Source organism: Rhinatrema bivittatum, chromosome 3, assembly GCF_901001135.1.
Source record: "Rhinatrema bivittatum chromosome 3, aRhiBiv1.1, whole genome shotgun sequence".
Classification (NCBI taxonomy): Eukaryota; Metazoa; Chordata; class Amphibia; order Gymnophiona; family Rhinatrematidae; genus Rhinatrema; species Rhinatrema bivittatum.
In genome coordinates this window covers 24,830,404-24,848,946 of record NC_042617.1, presented here as the reverse complement: position 1 = coordinate 24,848,946, position 18,543 = coordinate 24,830,404, and the positions used below count along the sequence as shown (strand labels likewise).

The 18,543-nt window shown below is 48.1% G+C and overlaps 1 protein-coding gene across 2 annotated transcripts in view; it reads right to left on the bottom strand.

Moving 5' to 3' along the window:
* The window catches only part of WDR43 (WD repeat domain 43), a 180,883-nt gene that overhangs the window by 59,725 nt on the left and 102,615 nt on the right, over nucleotides 1-18,543 (bottom strand). For both annotated transcript variants that reach the window (XM_029592968.1, XM_029592967.1), the window contains exons 11-12: nucleotides 15,484-15,621; nucleotides 11,185-11,271 (exon numbers count right to left, since the gene is read on the bottom strand). In XM_029592968.1, the coding sequence (XP_029448828.1) occupies nucleotides 11,185-11,271; nucleotides 15,484-15,621 (225 nt within the window). The remainder of the gene's footprint in view (nucleotides 1-11,184; nucleotides 11,272-15,483; nucleotides 15,622-18,543) is intronic.

The window sequence follows — 18,543 nt, the reverse complement described above, 5'->3', positions numbered from 1 at the left end:
AGGGTCGATGCCATCAGGCCCAGGACCTGGAGATAGCTTAACACCCTGGGGCACATTGTGTTCATCAACTGGCACACCCAGCCCATCAGCTTCCTTATCCTCGAGTGGGGGAGGAAGACTGTCCTGCTTGGTGTTGAACCGGACTCCCAGGTTCTCTAAGGACTTGGAGGGCTTGAGGCTACTCTTGTCCATGTTCACAACCCAGTCAAGTTCCTGAAGCAGGGATGTGACCCTGCTGGTAACCCAGAGGCTCTCTTCCAAAAACTTTGCCCGAATCAGCCAGTCATCTAGGTAAGGGTGCACCAGGATCCCTTCTTTCGTCAAAAGCCGCTGCCACCCCCACCATAATTTTGGAGAATGTTCTGGGGGCAGTTACCAGACCAAAGTTACCGCCCGGAACTGGAAATGGCGGTCCAGTACCACAAAGCGTAGGAAACGCTGGTGGTCCTGGTGGATTGGAATGTGAAGGTAGGCCTCCGAGAGGTCCAGGGAGGTTAAGAACTCTCCCGGTTGTATGGCCATTATGACTGAGTGGTTTCCATGCAGAAGTGAATTATCCGCAGATGATGATTAGACGCTCTTGAGGTTCACAATGGGGCGAAAAGAACCTTCTTCCTTGGGTAGAATGAAATAAATGGAATAGCTCCCCTTATTTTCCTGGGGTGTAAGTACCAGAGTTATAGCCCTCAAAATGATGAGCCTTATCATAGATTCCACTGCCAGTTTCTTGTGCTGGGAGTGGCAAGGAGACATCATGAACATGTCCCGAGGGATGCTGCAAAATTTCAGAGCATATCCTTCTCGTATGATGTCCAGTACCCATTTGTCCGACATGATCTCAACCCACCGCTGATAGAAGAGGGAGTTGGCCCCCTATCTCCTCGTCCCGTGGATGAGTTGGCCAAACTTCATTGGGGAGTTTGGGTCGAACCTGAGCCCGAACCAGTTCCTCTTTTTGGTTGATGGCTTCGAAAGGACAGACCTTCTCGAAGGCAAGTTTCTGTAGGGCTGAAAACACTGAAAGACCCTGGTCCGACCCCTCATATGTGCACGGGTTGCTGCGACCTATTTTTCTTAACTTCCGGTAGATGCAGCACTGGAGATTCTCCCCATTTGCTGGCCAACTTTTCCAATTCGCTTCCGAATAGGAGGGATCCCTTAAAGGGCATCTTTTTGAGGTTTGCTTTACAGGTCGCATCTGTTGACCAATTTCGCAGCCATAGTTTGCTTCTGGACGACACCACTGAGGCTACCCCTCTGGCTGAGGTACGCACTAGGCCAGAGCTTGCATCCACTAGGAACGCTGCGGCGAGCTACATCGCGTCTCTGGAATATGTTCCTGAGCTACCTGCCTCTCTCTCTCGAGCAGACACAAGCAAGCCACCACGGCACAACAGGAAGCGATCTGCAGCATCATTGCTGTTGCATCAAAGGCTTGCTTAAGGATGGACTCCAGCCGCCCATCTTGTGCGTCCTTCAAGGATGCGCCTCCCTCTACTAGGATAGTTGTTCGCTTCGAAACAGCGCAGACCATGGTATCCACTTTTGAAAAAAGCAGGCATTCTTTGGCCTCTATCCAGAGGGTACAAGGGCCTCCAATGCCCGGCCTCCTTTAAAGTTGGCTTCTGGGGCATCTCATTCCAGGTCAATTAAATCATGGATGGCTGCCAGCATTGGAAAATAGCAAGAGGCTTTCTGTAGAGACACCAGGATGGGGTTCTTCTTTGGCTCCGACATAGGGTCCGTGCCGGGATTTCCTGGAGTCTTCAGGGTCTGGGAAACCAGGGCTGGCAAATTCATCTCTGTGGAAAAACCATAACATGGTCTGGTATGGTTCCATGCCTAGAGGGATTTCCCTGTCCTCCAATAAGCCTGCATCCCCTTCATCGTCTGTGTCTGGGTCCCTGTCAGGGATACCCTTGGTGAGGAGAGGTATGTCCCGAGGCATGCTAACAGGGCTGGGAGGACAAGGCCTTCCCTGGTGGGACTCAGTACAGGCAGGGGCAGCAGCTGACAGTGCCTGAACAAAGGTTTGAAGGCCCTGAAAGAATTCCACCCAAGAGAAGGTTGCCTGGTCCATGCCTAGGCCAGTTTTGCCCTCTCCCGAGGAGGACGCGGTCCCGGGATTGTTCAAATCCAGGGTACTACCAGATAAGGTCATGGCCAACCTGTCCTCCGACTGGGAGGGGCTGGGCTTGGAGAAGTTCTGAGAATCCAGCCCTCCCCAGGCCTCCTCACAGTGCTGACACAGGAAGGATTCAAGGTCAGACTGTGCAGCCCTAATATGGCAGGCAACACAAAGAGTGTCACTTGTGCTTCTTTGCTGCTGGAGCCATAGTTCAGTGCAGCTTGTGCATTCAGCTGGCTAGCACTTGAACTTGAGCGTGCACAAATCCGCCCTATGGCGTAAGTATAAATATCTGGCTGTGCACGAATGTATGAGTGTACTTAAGCGCACAGGTGAGCAAGCACTTAAGCTCGCAGTAGGACCGGCCCACACCTTGCGTACCTACAGTCTATGGGGGAAAATGGCGCCGCACAAAACCACACTCTCAACTGGGGGAGGGACCATTAGGTATCACTGCAGGAGAGTGGGGCTCGATCTTTCTCCAATTTAAAGGTAAAATTTCCTCTTCTAAAGAGTACTGTGTTCCCGATAGGGAAGGCACAATCTAGATCTGCTAGGAGACAGAGATACTGAATGGCTGAGGTCACTGCAGGGGTTTATCTAGGGTAACGTCAGCTTTGAAACCTGACTCCGTCTCCATCTTCTGGCAGGGGAACACATAACCCATTGGTCCTGAGTCCATCTGGCTACACGCTAGGAAATAGCAGCATTCAGATACCTCCCCAATGAGCGTCTCACATCCAAGAGCCTCAGTTCTCTTGCAGGAGGTACAGAGAAATCCAAATCTGCAAAGGCTAGAAGTTCCATAATCTGATTAAGATGGAATGCCAAAATCATCCTAGGCCTAAAAGAGGACATCATGCACATCATCCCCGACTCTGAAATCTGCAGAAACTGATCTTGACACACAATGCCTGGAGCTCCAACATCCGCCTGGCCAAACAAATTGCCACCAGAAAAAGCCACCTTAAGAGTTAAAGTTGCCCTTCTCAGGTGGTTCCAACAAAGCCACACACATTCCTTTAAGTGCCAGATTAAGGTTCCAAAAATTACAGATCTTTCACACTGGATAACACAAATTCTTCACTCCCCAAAGAAATCGCAATACAACCAGATGCGAGGACAGATGATATCCCCGCACTGTACCCTGAAGACAGCCCAAAGCTATCTGCACTCTCAGAGTTCAAGGCCAGACCAAACCCTCCTGCAGAAAAATCAAAGTATGGGATACTGTAGCCTGAATAGGCTGCACTTCATGAATGGTACAGCAGGACACGAAGACCCTTCAAATCCTCACATAGGTCGTCTGGCCTACATAGAAATGACGGCAGAAAAAGATTAAATGGTCCATCCAGTTTTCCGAACAAGCTTATGGTAGTATCTGCTGTGCAGGTTACCCCCATGATTATCAGTTTCCCAAATTGTAAAAGTCAAGGCCCTTGTTGGTTACTGTCTGAATCCAATTCCGGGTTACCCCTTGCCGTTGAAGCAGAGAGCAATGATGGAGTTGATTTAACAGTATGTAGGCTTAATTGTTAAGGGTGGTAACCGCTGCACCAGCAAGTTACCCCCATAAACTCTTTTCTTCATTTCCATCCTCTAGTTTTTAGGAATATACAGTGTTTATCCCTTGTGCCTTGTAATTCTTTCACTGTTTCGTCTTCACCAGCTCCTCCAGAAGGGCATTCCAGGCATCTACCACCCTCTCATGAAGAAATATTTCCTGATGTTAGTTCTGAGTCTCCCTCCCTGACGTTTCATTTTGTGACCCCTAATTCTACTGATTTTTTTCCAATGGAAAAGGTTTGACGATTGTGCATCATTACAACCTTTCAGGTATCTGAAGGTCTGTATCATATCTCCCTTGCATCTCTTCTCTTCCAGGGTATACATATTCAGATCCTTCAACCTCTCCTCATAGGTATTCTGATACAGAAACCACACCATTTTGATCACTCTTCTCTGGACTGCCTCCATCCTGTCTTTATCCCACTTCAGATATGGCCTCCAGAACTGAACACAGTATTCCAAAATGAGTCCTCACCAACAACTTATACAAGGGAATTATCACCTTTTTCTTATTCCTCTTTCTTTGCAGCCCAGCATTCTTCTAGTTTTAGCTATCACTTTGTCACATTGTTTCGCCATCTTCAGATCTCCACACACTATTACCCCAAGATTTCTCTCCTGGCCTGGGCACAGTCTTACAAACCCCATCACATACAGCTCTCTTGATTGTCACACCCTAGATGCATAAATCTGCACTTATTTGCAATGAATCCTAGCTGCCAAATCTTCGACCACTCTTCCAGTTTTCTTAAATCACTTTTCATTCTCTCTATTCCTTCAGGCATATCCACTCTATTACATATCTTAGTAACATCCGCAAATAGGCGGATGATACTAACCTCTTCAGACTATCCCCGTCTCAGCCGCCCAAAGTGCATAAACTACTGGAGGACAAAGCAAAAATGCAGATCTTTTCCCGGGCCTGCTTTCAGGACAATAAGATTTTGCCAGAATAAAGGCTTGTTGGGATCTCAGAGGCAGGGCTCAGGAAGTGCACTATCCTGGGGACTGCCCATCTGGGTGGGTGCAAGCCATCCCGAGACAACTCCAGCCAGGGAACTAGTGGTACAAAGTCCTCACAAAGAGAAACACCCTGCCCTGAACCATACCTAAACTCATGCCAAGATATTCTAGTGCCTGAGTCAGCTGTAGAGTGTTCTTAGCCAAGTTCACCACTCAGCTCCTAAAAGAAGGAAAAAAACTTGCTAGATGTCAAGTGACTCTTCTGTACTTTTGACCAGCATCAACCAGTCGTCTAGATTTGGATGGTATAGAATGCCTGCCTTGTGCACAGACACCACTACATGACCTTGAAGGTGGTCCTGGATGCAGTAGCCAGCCCAAAGGGCAGGCCTGAAATTAAAAATAATGCCCCAGAATGGCAAAGTGTAGGAAACATTGAAATTCTTGGAGAATGGGAATGAATATGTAGATAAGTCTCCGCCAAGACGAGAGATGTGAAAAATTCCCCTGCTTGTACTGACACTATTACGGAATGCAGAGCTTCCATTTTGAAATGAGTCACACACAAAAGGTTGATTGATTCCTTTCAGATCCTCTGCCTGCTTCTTGTGCTGGGAATGGCAAGGAGACATCATGAATATGTCCTGAGGAGTGCTGTGAAATTACTGCGCATATCCTTCTGACTTCCAGTACCCATTTGTCCAAAGTGATCTTGACCCACCTCTGGTAGAAGACTGACAATCAACCCCCTCTCTCTTTGTTCAAGGGGGAGTCAGCAAAATTTCATTCGGTGGTTCAGGACGAACATGAACCAGAGCCTGGCCCTCTCTTGGGCTGTCTATTACGAAGACCTCCCAAAGGGCTGAGACCTCTAAAATGTTGAGTTTTTTTAAGGGCGAAAACAAGTTTCTTTAGGAGCCCCTGGATCAGCCCCTCATAGACGAGGGGCCAGAGAATCTCCAGTCTCCCCTGTAGCCGGGGGACTGGAGATTCTCTGGCCATTTACTGGCCAGCTTTTCCAATTCGCTTCCAAAGAGAAGAGATCCTTTAAAGGGCATCTTTGTAAGATTGGTTTTGGAGGTTGCATCTGCTGACCAATTCTGCAGCCATAACTGTTTTCTGGCTGCCACCACTGAGGCCACTCCTCTGGCCAAAGTTTGGCTAGATCCGAGCTGGGCGTCCGCCAAAAAGGTGGCGGCGGGTTCCATAACTGCTCTGGAATTCACCCGAGTCATCCACCTCCTGAGAGGAGTAGGCACGAATGAGCTACCAGGGGACAACAAGAAGTAATCTGCAAGGTCATTGCTACTACGTCAAAGGCTTAAGGACAGACTCCATCCATCTATTGTGAGCATCCTGTTAAGGCTACTCCTCCCTCCACCGGGATAGTTGTTCACATAAGAGACAGCACAGACCAGCGCATCCACTTTAGGGAATCACAAATGCTCTCTCTCTGCCGTATCCAGTGGGTATAGAGCTTCTAACGCTCGTCCCCCTTTAAAACTTGCTTCCGGGCATCCCATTCAGGTCAATCAACTCCTGGATGGCTTCTAGTACTAGAAAGTAGCAAGAGGCTTTCTGTAGGGAGATCAAAATGGATTGTCCAAAGATTCAAGCATTTTGGACCAAGATTGTCCTGTATTTGGAGGTCTTAATGGATATCCAGGTTCCACTCTCGCCGTCAACCCTGTTTGGTTTTATACCTTCCTCTATGATAAAGGACTCCAACTCTCGGTTGCTCTTCTCAAAGCCTTCAGGTGGGGAAAAAAATGATTCTATTTCAGTGGCGCTCATCGGAATCTCATTTATATTGGATATGGCGTAATGCCTTTCATAAACTAATGGACATGGAGTGTTCTGGCATCGAGATCGTCACCAGTACATCGCCGGAAGTTTTTGAAGATATGGAATGCAAATATACAATCATTATCTCACAACGCGCGGAGTTTGCTATTGAACGACTGAAGGGAGACCTTTCCCGTCTTGGCTCAGTTGAAACTGGGTGCTGTGGGACTCATGGGGATTGGGCATGGTCTTTGATCTCCACCCCTAATTAGGAGGGGAGGGAGTAGAGAATCCAGGAAGGGGGGGGGGCGACCATCACAGGATTCTATAATGGGCCTACGTTTATATCACTGTCATGATATTTCTAGGCTGTGGAAGTGTTTGCATAGCCTGGGCAACTTGCTCTTGTGTTTTTTTTGTTGCTCAATAAAAATTGTTTTAAACATTAAAATGGGATTCTCTTTGGTTCCATCATTAAATTGGACTCCCAGCGTCTTCAGGGTCTGGGAAACCAAGGCCGCATTCATCTCTATGAAAAAATTGCACATGGTTCAATATGGTTCCAACCCAGGGGGAATTTCCCCTTCTTCTAAGGGGTCTGGATCATCCTCTTCGTCTGAGTCATCTGGGTCCCCTACTGGGATGCCCTTGGTAAGGCCGAGGCATTGCCTCGACGTCTGCCGATAGGACTGGGAGAGGGAGGGCTTACTGGCTGAGATTCCGTTCGGACAGGGGCAAGCAAGTTAGTAGATTGTGCCTGTACAAAGTTTTGTAGACCCTAGAAAATTCCAGTCAAGAGAAGGCAGCCTGGTCCATGTCTAGCCCAGAAGGTACTGGGTAGAAGCTATTGAATTTCCCTCTCCCATGGATGACCCAGTTAAGGGAGTACTCAGATCCGGGGTACGTCCAGTTAAGGCTGTGGCTAATCCATCCTCTGACTGGGAGAAAGCCGGGCTTAGCAAAGTCCGGGAAGCCAATTTTCCTTGGGCTTCCTCACAGTGCTAACCTAAGTTGGAATCCAGGTTAGACTGTGCAGCCCTAATATGACAAGCAGCACAAAGAGAAAGGCGCTTCTGTTTCTTGGACTGCCAGCACCCATTAGCGGCTGTAACTGTGTGTTCGATCAGATCACGCTTAAAAATTTCTATGCTCAGATTTCGCACGCCTAGGCAGGGCTCAGTGAGGTGCACGCACAGCCCATGCATTGAGCGTGGCGTGCGTGCAGAGCCAACGCACTGCGCGTACCAACATTCTATGACGGCAATACGGCCCGCAGAAAGATGTGCGCAAGATTACTCCGCCGTGGGCTACCACGCAGTGTGACCAAGCCTAAAGCGGAGACTAACTCACGGGAGGCTGCTCAACCCGCTCAGAAGCCCATATCCCCTTACCCCAACAGGATTGGGAACTTCGTCAGTATGGCGCAAGGAGACCGCAGGAAGTCTTACCGAAACCCCTCAAAATGTCTCTGAATCAGGAGGAAAATCTTCTCGCTTTTATTTTTAAATTTTTTACTTACCTGGGCTGTCTGAATACTGTCTGAATACGGAGACTGTCTCTGGCTGCAGGGGAAGAGGGTTTTGGCCATCACCGCTGTGCTCGGCTTCCTGCACCCGCTGCCTTTCAGTTGCTTAAGGAACCGGCTACCGGACCAAGGTACACCTCTGAGGGATCTCGGAAATCGCCTCAAATTCTCAACTGGAGGAGGGACCTTTAAGTATCGCCATCAGAGAGCGGGGCTCAATTTTTTCTCCAATTTAAATGTAGAATTTCTCTTTCCAAAAAGTACAGCAATCTCCATAGGGAGAGGTATGTCCACCATCTGCTGGAGACGGAGAATACTGGAGGGCTATCCCATTACTGGGATAGTCATCCTCTTTGTGACTGCCGACACTGCGGCAGTCCACCTTTGGGGACCTTGAATGAGGTCCAGAAAATCTTCAGGGAGCGGGTACAGCTTTTCTCATGGCCCGGCTGCCCTTCAGGAGGCCTCCGGGGTGTCCCATTCCCTGGTGAGAAGTTTAAAAACGAGTCATGAATGGGAAAAGCCAGGGCCCCTCGGCGAAGTGCCACCAGGACTGGATCTCCCTTCTTTGAAGAAGTGACGACAGCGGGGAGCTACTGGGGCAGGCGGGTCCGGTGGCGGGTCCAGATCTAATTCCTGAATGATCTGCGGGATGAGGTCGTCCAGCTCTTCCCTCTGGAAGAGGCGTAGGGTACGCGGATCATCCCCTTCTTGCGTGCCGTCCCCTTGACCCCCGTCCGGGAGGTCAGGTCCCTGTCCCGCTGGATCTGGCACCGCCCCCACTGCCGCGGGCGCAGATCGGACCCGGGTGGGAGGGCGGGAGGCCCCCGCTCCCGGAGGGTCGGGGGGGGGGCCGGCGCCGAGGGCGACATCCGTGGGATCTTAGGTGGGGGGGGTCCCACAGGTGTTTCCAGCCCCTGCAGATAAGCTGTATGCATGAGCAGGATAAACTCCGGAGAGAACCCCGGCCTGCTCGGGTGTGCTTCGAGGGGCGGCGTGGTTCCTGCTCCCTGGCTCTGGGTGCTTGGTTCCTGCACCAAAATCGGGGGAGCACCCCCGCTTGTAGAATCCTCCAGAGAGCCGTTCTCCCTCGTGGCCTGCGCCTCAGGGCGCTCAGAATGTAAAATGGCCGCCGTTCCCACCAAAAATGGCGGAGTGACCGGCCCGCGCCGCCCGTGCAAAAAAGAGAAATCAGTAAGGGACTGTGAGGTACCTTCCCCCCCGGGAAGGCATCGTGCACAGATGCCCTCCCGGGAAATCCGGGACGCCACAGGCTGCACAGCGTGACGGCCGCGGCATCGGGATCGCCGGAGGAGAGAGGAAAAACGGCGCCAAAAATGAGAAAAAGCCTCGGGGGGGCCACGCGCACAAAGCGCCGCTGCGGGGGGGCCCGGGCGGCCCACACTGCCCACTGTCCAAAAATAGAGGAGGGTGCCGCGGGGGGGCCTTCCCGGCCACACAACCCGCCCCAGATGTCTTTCCCTAAGCGCCGCAGCAGCCCACGAGGAGCTGCAAAATGGCCGCGGGTGAGGGAGTGTAAAACGAAGAGGCCGGCTCCACCGGCTTTCGCGGGCACCGGGGGCTGTGCTGTGAAGGAAAAACTACAAAGGAATAAAACCAACTTACCCCTGGCTGCAAAGAGAAATAAACAGCACGGCCGCAGAGAAGAGACAAGGAAGATAAGCCACTCCCCAAAAGGTGAAAGGACCCTGCCTTCCTTTTTTTTTTTTTTCTTTAAACTTAAGACAAACTTGATACAAACTTGATCCACGAGAAAAAGACAGCAACAAGCCAGACAATAAAGCCAAAAAGTGAGAAAGAAGGAAAAAGAGGAGAAGCCTGATTCCCCTACTCGCATCTGCTGGAGTCAGAAGATACTGAACTCCTGCAGAGGGGGTAGTAGTATATATGGATACGCCCCCTCAAAGCTTGTGCTGACTCCATCTGCTGGATTGGGGACATAACCCAGTCTGGACTGATCCAGGTACGTACAGGGAACTAGGTGACGCCAGCTTTGAAATCTGACTCCATCTCTATACAATTTTCTCAATGTTATTTTTCGAACCTGTTTTCCATGTTTTCCAAGTTTTATAACCTTGTTATATGTACCGCCTCTTGGCGTAATTTTTATGTTTCAATGTAAACCGATGTGATCTGTATTTTAATACAGGAACACCGGTATATAAAAATCTAAAAATAAATAAATAAATCTCCATCTGCTGGCAGAGGACCATAACCCATTGGTCCTGAGTCCATTTGGTTACATGCTAGGAAACTAGGATTTCAAGCAATATGGGTGATTTGTACTAAGTATTTTTCTCCATAGACGTATAATGGGGAGAATAGTTTAGAACAGTATTAATTCTGGCTTTGTTAATGTGCTGACACCACCCCACTATGTTCTGGGGGCAGCTCTGCTTACACATGTCAGGCTGCAGACTACTGTTAAGAGCTGCTGCCAGCCCAGAGAAACCCTTAAATCTTTAAATTTTAAATTTATTTTAAACAGAAAAGCTAGAAAATGTTCACTGAGGTTTCCTTTTCTAACAGAAAAAAAAAGGGCCCTGGCATGCAGATACTGTGAAAAAATAAAATTAGCGGGCAGCCACTGAAAACACACTGCTGTGTTCAGGCCAGTGACAACACAGTCCCAAGACCCACTCAGCTTATCAGGGTTAGATCCTCTGGCAATCAGCTCTTCTGCGTCCTTAGAATTCATTTAGAGAGAAGATATTTGGGTGCTTTTTTTTTTTTTTTTTTTTAAAGAACAGTGCTAGGAAGCAAGAACTAACAGCTAGGCAGCATTTGATGAACAGCTGGTAAATTGTAGTGGTTTGCATCTTAAGTTGTTGAAACAGGAAAGCCCACAGCACTAAATTACACAGACTCTTCCTAAGCAAGGGAGACTTCACCAGAAAAAAGGAAAACTGGTTCTTACCTGCTAATTTTCGTTCCTAAAAGTACCACAGATCAGTCCAGACAAGTGGGTTTATGTATCCCTACCAGCAGATGGAGGTAGAGAACAAACCTTCGAGGTACTGCTACATAACCAAGAGCGCCACCTGCTGGACTGATCCGGCATAGGAACAGGAAACAATGTTATGCTAATTTCAGATGCCCATTTACACACCCGATTTCAAATGCAAATGAGAGAAAAATCTCAAGAAATGAGCAAGTAAGCCAGTCATCTACATCATAAGTGGTTCCTTCATACCTCGTGCAGCAGGGGTACGATGGAGTACACAGGCAGTCGAGCCACAGTGTTTTTTATTAGTTTCTCCTTCCTGGTGTTAAACACTTTCTGTAATGAGAGAGAGAGAGAGAAAAACAGAGACCTGGATCAGTTGTGACATTTCCATGTCAACACAGTCTCCCAGATGGCAGCAGCTGAAGCAGGGCAGGGAGCCAGAGGTTACTCAAGACATTGAATTTTAAGCCAGGGAGGAGGGGCAGAAACCAAAGTTTCAGGAACCAAAACTTTTCAAAGAATTACACGTAGCAGGAGAGACTTATGGGTGTTATTAATTTTAACAGGATTAGCCAAGCATTGCACACAAGGCAGCTTCTTCGAACACAAAGTACCTCCATTCGAAAAGCAATATCTCCACATGACATTTATCATAGAACATAATGGAAAATCAGTTCTTACCTGCTAATTTTCATTCCTCTAGTACCACAGATCAGTCCAGACTCCTGGGTTATGCCTCCCTGCCAGCAGATAGAGACAGAGAAAGTTTTACTGACACTGCTACTTAACCATGTGTGCCATCTGCAGTTCCTCAGTGTTAATCTGTACCCAAGCAAAAATCAAACCACCAAAATTTCAAGACTTGAAATATATCTCAACAATACTGTATTCAATGCTATAAAATCAGAATGAGCGGACGACTCTCCCCCTCAATAGAATGGGCAGGTTCTGGACTGATCTGTGGTACTACAGGAATGAAAATTAGCAGGTAAGAACCTATTTTCCTTTTCCTGTACATACCCAGATCAGTCCAGACTTCTAGGATGTACCAAAGCTCCCTACTGAGGGTGGGACATGGAGAGACCGGCTTGCAGCACACTTTTAGCAAAAGATGGGGAACCCGTACCTCCCACATCCAGACGATAGTGCCTTGCAAAAGTATGTAGCGACTTCCAAGTTGCTGCCTTGCAAATCTCCTGTAGAGAAACTAGCTGAGCCTCCGCCCACGAGGCCGTCTGAGAATATATAGAATGAGCATGCAAGCCCTCATTAACCGGACGACCACTAGTAATGTAAGTAGATCCAATAACCTCTTTAAGCCATCATGCAATAATAATCTTAGATGCTTTCGAACCTCTATTTGAACCACTCCACAGAACAAAGAGGTGATCCGACCTCCTGAAGTCATTAGTCACCTTGAGATACCTCAACAACGCTCTCCTTACATCTAACAGCTTGAACTCCCATGCATGGGGAGTGTATGCATCCACATCAAGAAAAACTGGAAGCTCCACTGTCTGATTCACGTAACACCGCTTTAGGTAAAAAGGAAGGTACCGTCCTCAATGACATGCCCGAATTCGAAATCTGAAGGAATGGGCCCCCAGGTACTCTAACGACTGGGAGGGTTTGAGGCTGCTTTTTTCCATGTTCATGACCCAACCGAGTTCCTGTAGGAGGGACCTGACCCTGCTGGTCACCTGGAGGCTCTCTTTCCACTGACTTCGCCCAGATCAGCCAGTTGACCAAGTAGGGGTGCACTAGAATCCCTTCATTCCAGAGCATAGCCTTCTCGTATGATTCCCAGTACCCATTTGTCCGACGTGATCTTGACCCACCGCTGGTAGAAGAGGGAAAGTCAAGCTCTTATCTCCTCTCTTCATTGGGAAGCTCGGGTCAAGCCCATCCCTCTTTTGGGTTGCCAATTCCGAAAGGACCAAATCCTCCCAGAGGGCCAAGGTGACTGAAACGATGGGTTTCTGTAGGGCCGGAAGCGCTGGGAGCCCATGGTCCGACCCCTCATAGGAGAGGGGTGCTGAGACCTCTTTTTCCTGACTTCCAGTAGTCGGGGCACTGGAGACTCGCCCCACTTACTGGCTAGCTTCTCCAACTCACTTCCAAATAGGAAGGATCCCTTAAAGGGCATCTTTGTGAGGTTCGCCTTAGAGGTTGCATCCGCTGACCAGTTCCGCAACCATAGCTGTCTTCTGGCCTCCACCACTGAGGCTACTCCTCTGGCCGAGGTACGCCACTAGGTCTGAGCTTGCATCTGTCAGGAAGGCTGCGGCGGGTTTCAATCGCCTCTCCGGTGTGCATCCCAGAGCTACCTGCTTCTCTCGCGAGGACAAGCAGGAGCGAGCCACTAAGGCACAGCAGGAAGCAATGCAGTGTCAATGCTGTCACGTCGAAGGCTTGCTTAAGGATGGATTCTAACCGCCTATTGTGAGCATCCTTCAAGGCCACCCCTCTCTCAACAGGGATGGTTGTTTGCTTCGAGACGGCGCAGATGATGGCGTCCACTTTGGGGAAACGCAGGCATTCCTTGACTGCTGGGGCCAGAGGATACAAGTCTTCCAAGGTCCAACCTCCTTTAAAGCTTGCCTCCGGGGCGTCCCATTCCAGGTCAATCACTTCCTGGATGGCTTCCAGCATTGGGAAGAAGCAGCTTTACGATGGGAACCAGGATGGGGTTCTTCTTTGGCTCCGCCATAAGGTCCATGCCTGAAACTCCCAGAGTCTTCAGGGTCTGGGAGACTAGTGCTGGTAATTCATCTCTGTGGAAGAAACGAAGCATGGTCCGGTATGGTTCCAGGCCTGTCGGGATTTCTCTGTCCTCCAGTGCATCCCCGTTATCATCTGTGGTATCTGGGTCCCTGTCAGGGATACTCTTGGTAAGATGTGGCATGTCTCGTGGCCCGCAGGCAGGGCCAGGAGAGCGAGGCGCCCTCCCCATTGGGGCTCAACTCGGGCAGGAACCAGGCCTGACTGCGCCTGAACAAAGGCTTGGAGGCCCTGAAAGAATTCCAACCAAGAGAAGGCTGCCAGATCCATATTTGTCCCAGGGGGAACAGGGACAGGGGCCCCTGAACTGCCCTCTCCTGGGGAGGCACCGTCCCGGAATTGCGCAGGGGAGCTATCGGATAAGGTCATGGCCGACCCGTCTTGTGACTGGGATGGGCCGGACTTGGAAAATATTTGAGAATCCAGCCCTCCCTGGGCTTCCTCACAGTGAATATAGGAAGGATTCCAGGTCAGACTGTGCGGCTCTAATATGGCAGGCCATGCAGAGAAAGTGCCGCTTGAGCTTCTTTGCTGCCAGGGCCATAGCCTGTGCGGTTTGTGCGTTTAGCTGTTCTTGTATATAGTGCGTGCACCGACTCGCCTCGATACACATATGTGTAAGCGGTTTATTGTGCGCGAAGTTATGCGTGCGGTTATGCGCGCATTTACTTGAACGTTAGGTGCACAGAAGGCCGCCCGCACTGCGCATATCAACGGCCGAAGGGGGAAAATGGCGCCACACCAAACCACATGCAAGATGGCGCCACCGTGGATTGCCACGTGGAGAGTCGACCGCGCCGAATACAGGGCCTAGCCCATTGGAGTAGCCACTCAACCACTCGGAACCCCTTTATCTCGCCCGAACGGAGATTGGGAACGAAGTAGGTACAGTGTGCTGAGCAAGGAGACCTGAGGAAAGACTTCCCGAAGCCCTTCCTCATTTCTGGATCGTTGGAGTTCTTCTCTACTTACCTGGTCTCAGCGGCTGAGTAGAGACTGTCTCCGGTTGTGGGGATTGGGGGGGGGGGGGTGGGGGGGGAATTGTTGCCAGAGGATGTGGCTAGTGCAGTTAGTGTAGCTGGGTTTAAAAAAGGTTTGGATAAGTTCTTGGAGAAGTCCACTAACCTCTATTAATTAAGCTGACTTAGGGAATGGCCTCTGCTAATACTGGTGTTTGGATAATTGCCAGGTTCTTGTGGCCTGGTTTGACCTCTGTTGGAAACAAGGATGCTGGGCTTGATGGACCCTTGGTCTGACCCAGCATAGCAATTTCTTATTTTCTTATGAAAGTTTGATTCTCCAAGTACAGAGCTAGTATAGGATGACAGAGCTGCAGATCTCTGCAAATCAGTTCTGGCTACCTCATACATGTTCCAAGTTAATCACTGCAACATCTGTAAGTTTTTACTGTCCTATAGATGAAATTTTTAAAGTTAAAAATAAAAAAAATTCTGAAAGACCTAATAAATTACAGATTTCTCTGCCACAAGGAATCAGTAAGCCAAGGATAAAAAGACCAAATTCAGAAGAGCTACTTAGTACAAAGTGGCTGTGAGTTCCATATTAGTAGCTGCTCTGCAATTTTCTTAGACAGTACAATTGTGTGAAAGAACGCAGTCTGCATAATAAGTACTGTTCATGACATGCAATGAAGAGCACGTTGCTACCTGTACCCCTGCTCTCAACACTAAAATGGTCTCCCAGTGCATTTCATGCATTATTACAATGCCTGGAGAAGCCCCCATTAAACTTGTAGACTCTCACATTTAAGATGTTCTTATCGTTGCTTTCCAGTCCTTGCACCAGAAGCACTGCAAAGCTGTCCGTCTGAGGCAGACCACCTCTCCTCACCGCTTTCATGGAGTCAATATCCATTGCCCCTAGTTGCTCCTCGATGCTGATCTGCAGGAAACAAATAGGATTAGTCTGGACTCTGCAAGAGTACAGCATCACATAGTTTGTTCACAGCGGGCTTTGGGGGGGGGGGGGGGGGTCATTGCTTAAGTGTGACACTTAGTGGCTGGATTCAACACACATGATTGCAGGGTTCCAGAAAGAGCCTTGGTGCATACCCCCAGTCCAGGCCTGTCACATCAATGATCAAGAGATATAAAATAGGGGAAAAATGTCCAAGTAGTTGTGAATGAAGGCTCATGGCACCAGGACTTCAGTCTTCATTTTGACTGAGCTGAATGCCCAAGGGAGGAAACTGCTAGGTCAACAATAAGTCAACTCCCCCACCATCACCCTCCCCCAACCTCAAAAATCACACTACCACATAGTGAAACACTATTGAGTTTATGAATGGAACTGAGAGCAACACTTAGCAGAGGGGTTAAAACTGACTATGCACAGATCCCTTGGTCAGATCACTTCCTCATACAATCCTCTATCAAACATACTGGACAACAAGTGACACAAAAAAGAGATCCCACTGAATTTAAATATCGCCCACCTTATAACATAGAAACCCTGAAAGACAAATTAGAAGAAAAACTAACAGAAATAGTTTACACCGACTGCTGCTCCACAACAACAGCATGGATGCAAACAACCAAAAATTTAGCTAATGAGATAAACCCAATAAAATGTATTAGCATCAAAGAACCCAAAGAAACAAACCCCTGGCATAATGAAAAGATAAAGGAAGTCAAAAGAAATCTGAGGAAAAAAAGAAAAGAATGGAAAAAAAATAAAACAACTGAAAACCTAACTAAATACAGAAAACACCTAGCCTACTATAAACAAGTAATTCTCAACACAAAAAAACATTACAGCACTAAAATAGAAAAATTCGCAAATAACCCAAGAACCTTGTTTACCATAGCAAAAAATCTCACAAATGAAATCTGACTCTCCCCAAAACCTACCAGTGAATAGATGTAATGAAATAGCTACATTCTTCAACGACAAAATTACGAACCTAAAAACAAAGATTCCAAAGATAACTAAACAAAAAATTAAAATGCAAAAAAGAGACGTTAAACAATGGACGACATTCAATGAAATATCAGAACTAGAAGTCGAAGTTATGCTAAAAAAGCTAAACCCCGCCCCACATGCATATGACAAAATACCAACCACAGACATAAAAAAACTGGCCAACACAGTCTCTCCAATATTAACAAATATCATTAATTTATCCTTAAATGAAGGAACCATGCCAGATACACTAAAACGGGCAATCGTAAAACCAATTTTCAAGAAAAAAAAACCAGCGATCCACTCATCCTGAGCAATTATAGACCAGTGTCAAACCTACCTCTAATTGCAAAATTAATAGAAAAAACTATTCAATTAGCAGAACACAAACGGGCCAATAAAGTAAAAGCCACAGGAGAGAGCGGGCAAACGCAGTGTCCTGTGCGCGCGATACAGTAAATAAAAATATTTAAATTAGGGCCCACGGTAAAAAGAGGCTAGGGACACTAGTGCATCCCTAGTGCCTCTTTTTGGACAGGAGGGGCTGTCAGCTAGTTTGACAGCAGACCTCAATTTGCGGCGTCTGTTCTCAAACCCACTGACAGCCATGGGTTCAGAAATTGGACGCCGGCAAAATTGAGTGTCCGGTTTTCAACCCACGAGCCTGGGCCGATTTCAAATTTTTTTTTTTACTTTTTTTTAACTTTCTGGACCTCATACTGCTTGCGCTAACAGACAACATCATGAGAGGTTTCGACAGCGGTAAACATTACATTTTAGTGATGCTAGACCTGTCAGCGGCATTTGATACAGTAAATCATGACATCCTATTAAATAGATTAGAAGAAATAGGATTAAGCAACAAAACAATCAAATGGTTCAGATCACACCTAAATAACAGATACTTCCAAGTACAGATCAAAGACGTAATGTCAGAAAAGATAAACCTTCAAACAGGAGTTCCTCAGGTATCAGCCCTATCTGCCACACTATTCAACATATACATGCTGCCCTTACTATGTCACTGGGGCCGACCAATGGCAGTGGTAGCCCCTGTGACATAGTAAGGGCAAAGGGCCGTCGGCTGCCAGTAATCAAAATGGTGCCGAAGGCCCTTTTGCCCTTACTATGTCACAGGGGCTACCACTGCCATTGGTCGGCCCCAGTGACATAGTAAGGGCAAAGGGCCATCGGCGCCATTTTGATTACTGGCAGCCGACGGCCCAAGCCCAGGAGATCGCTCCCGGACCGCTCCTGGACCCCCAGGGACTTTTGGCAGGTCTTGGGGGGTCGGGACGGGGGGGGTTCTTAATTAATTTAAAGGGTTGGGATGGGGGTTTTTTTTTTGGGGGGGGGGGGGGGGTTCCCAGAGAAAGAAAAGTTTTCTGATCTGGGGAGTGGACCGAAATGGCCCTCCCCAGACCCGAAAACAAAATGGGGAGGAAAAAAAAAAAGTTATGCACTCCCCTAATTTGCTTCATAAGATGCACAGACGGCCGGGGACAGAGCCGGTTTAGCACAAAATTTTTTTTTTTTTTTTAAATTTTCCCCCTCTGAATCCTAGGTGCGTCTTATGGTCAGGTGCGTCTTATGGAGCGAAAAATACGGTAATTTAATACAATTAGCAACATTAATTTATGTGCCTTATTGTGAACTGTTGTGACGCATTTAGCTCAACGATGGTATAGAAAAGATTTTAAATAAATAAAAATAAAATTCTAATGGAGAAATTACTTTCCTGATAATTTCATTTTCCTTAGTATAGACAGATGGACTCAGGACCAATGGGTTATGCTCCCCTGCCAGCAGATGGAGACTGAGTAAGGTTGCAAAGCTGACGTCACAGTACACATAACCCTGCCGTGACCTCAGCCCTCCAGTACTCTCTTCAAAAGCCACTGT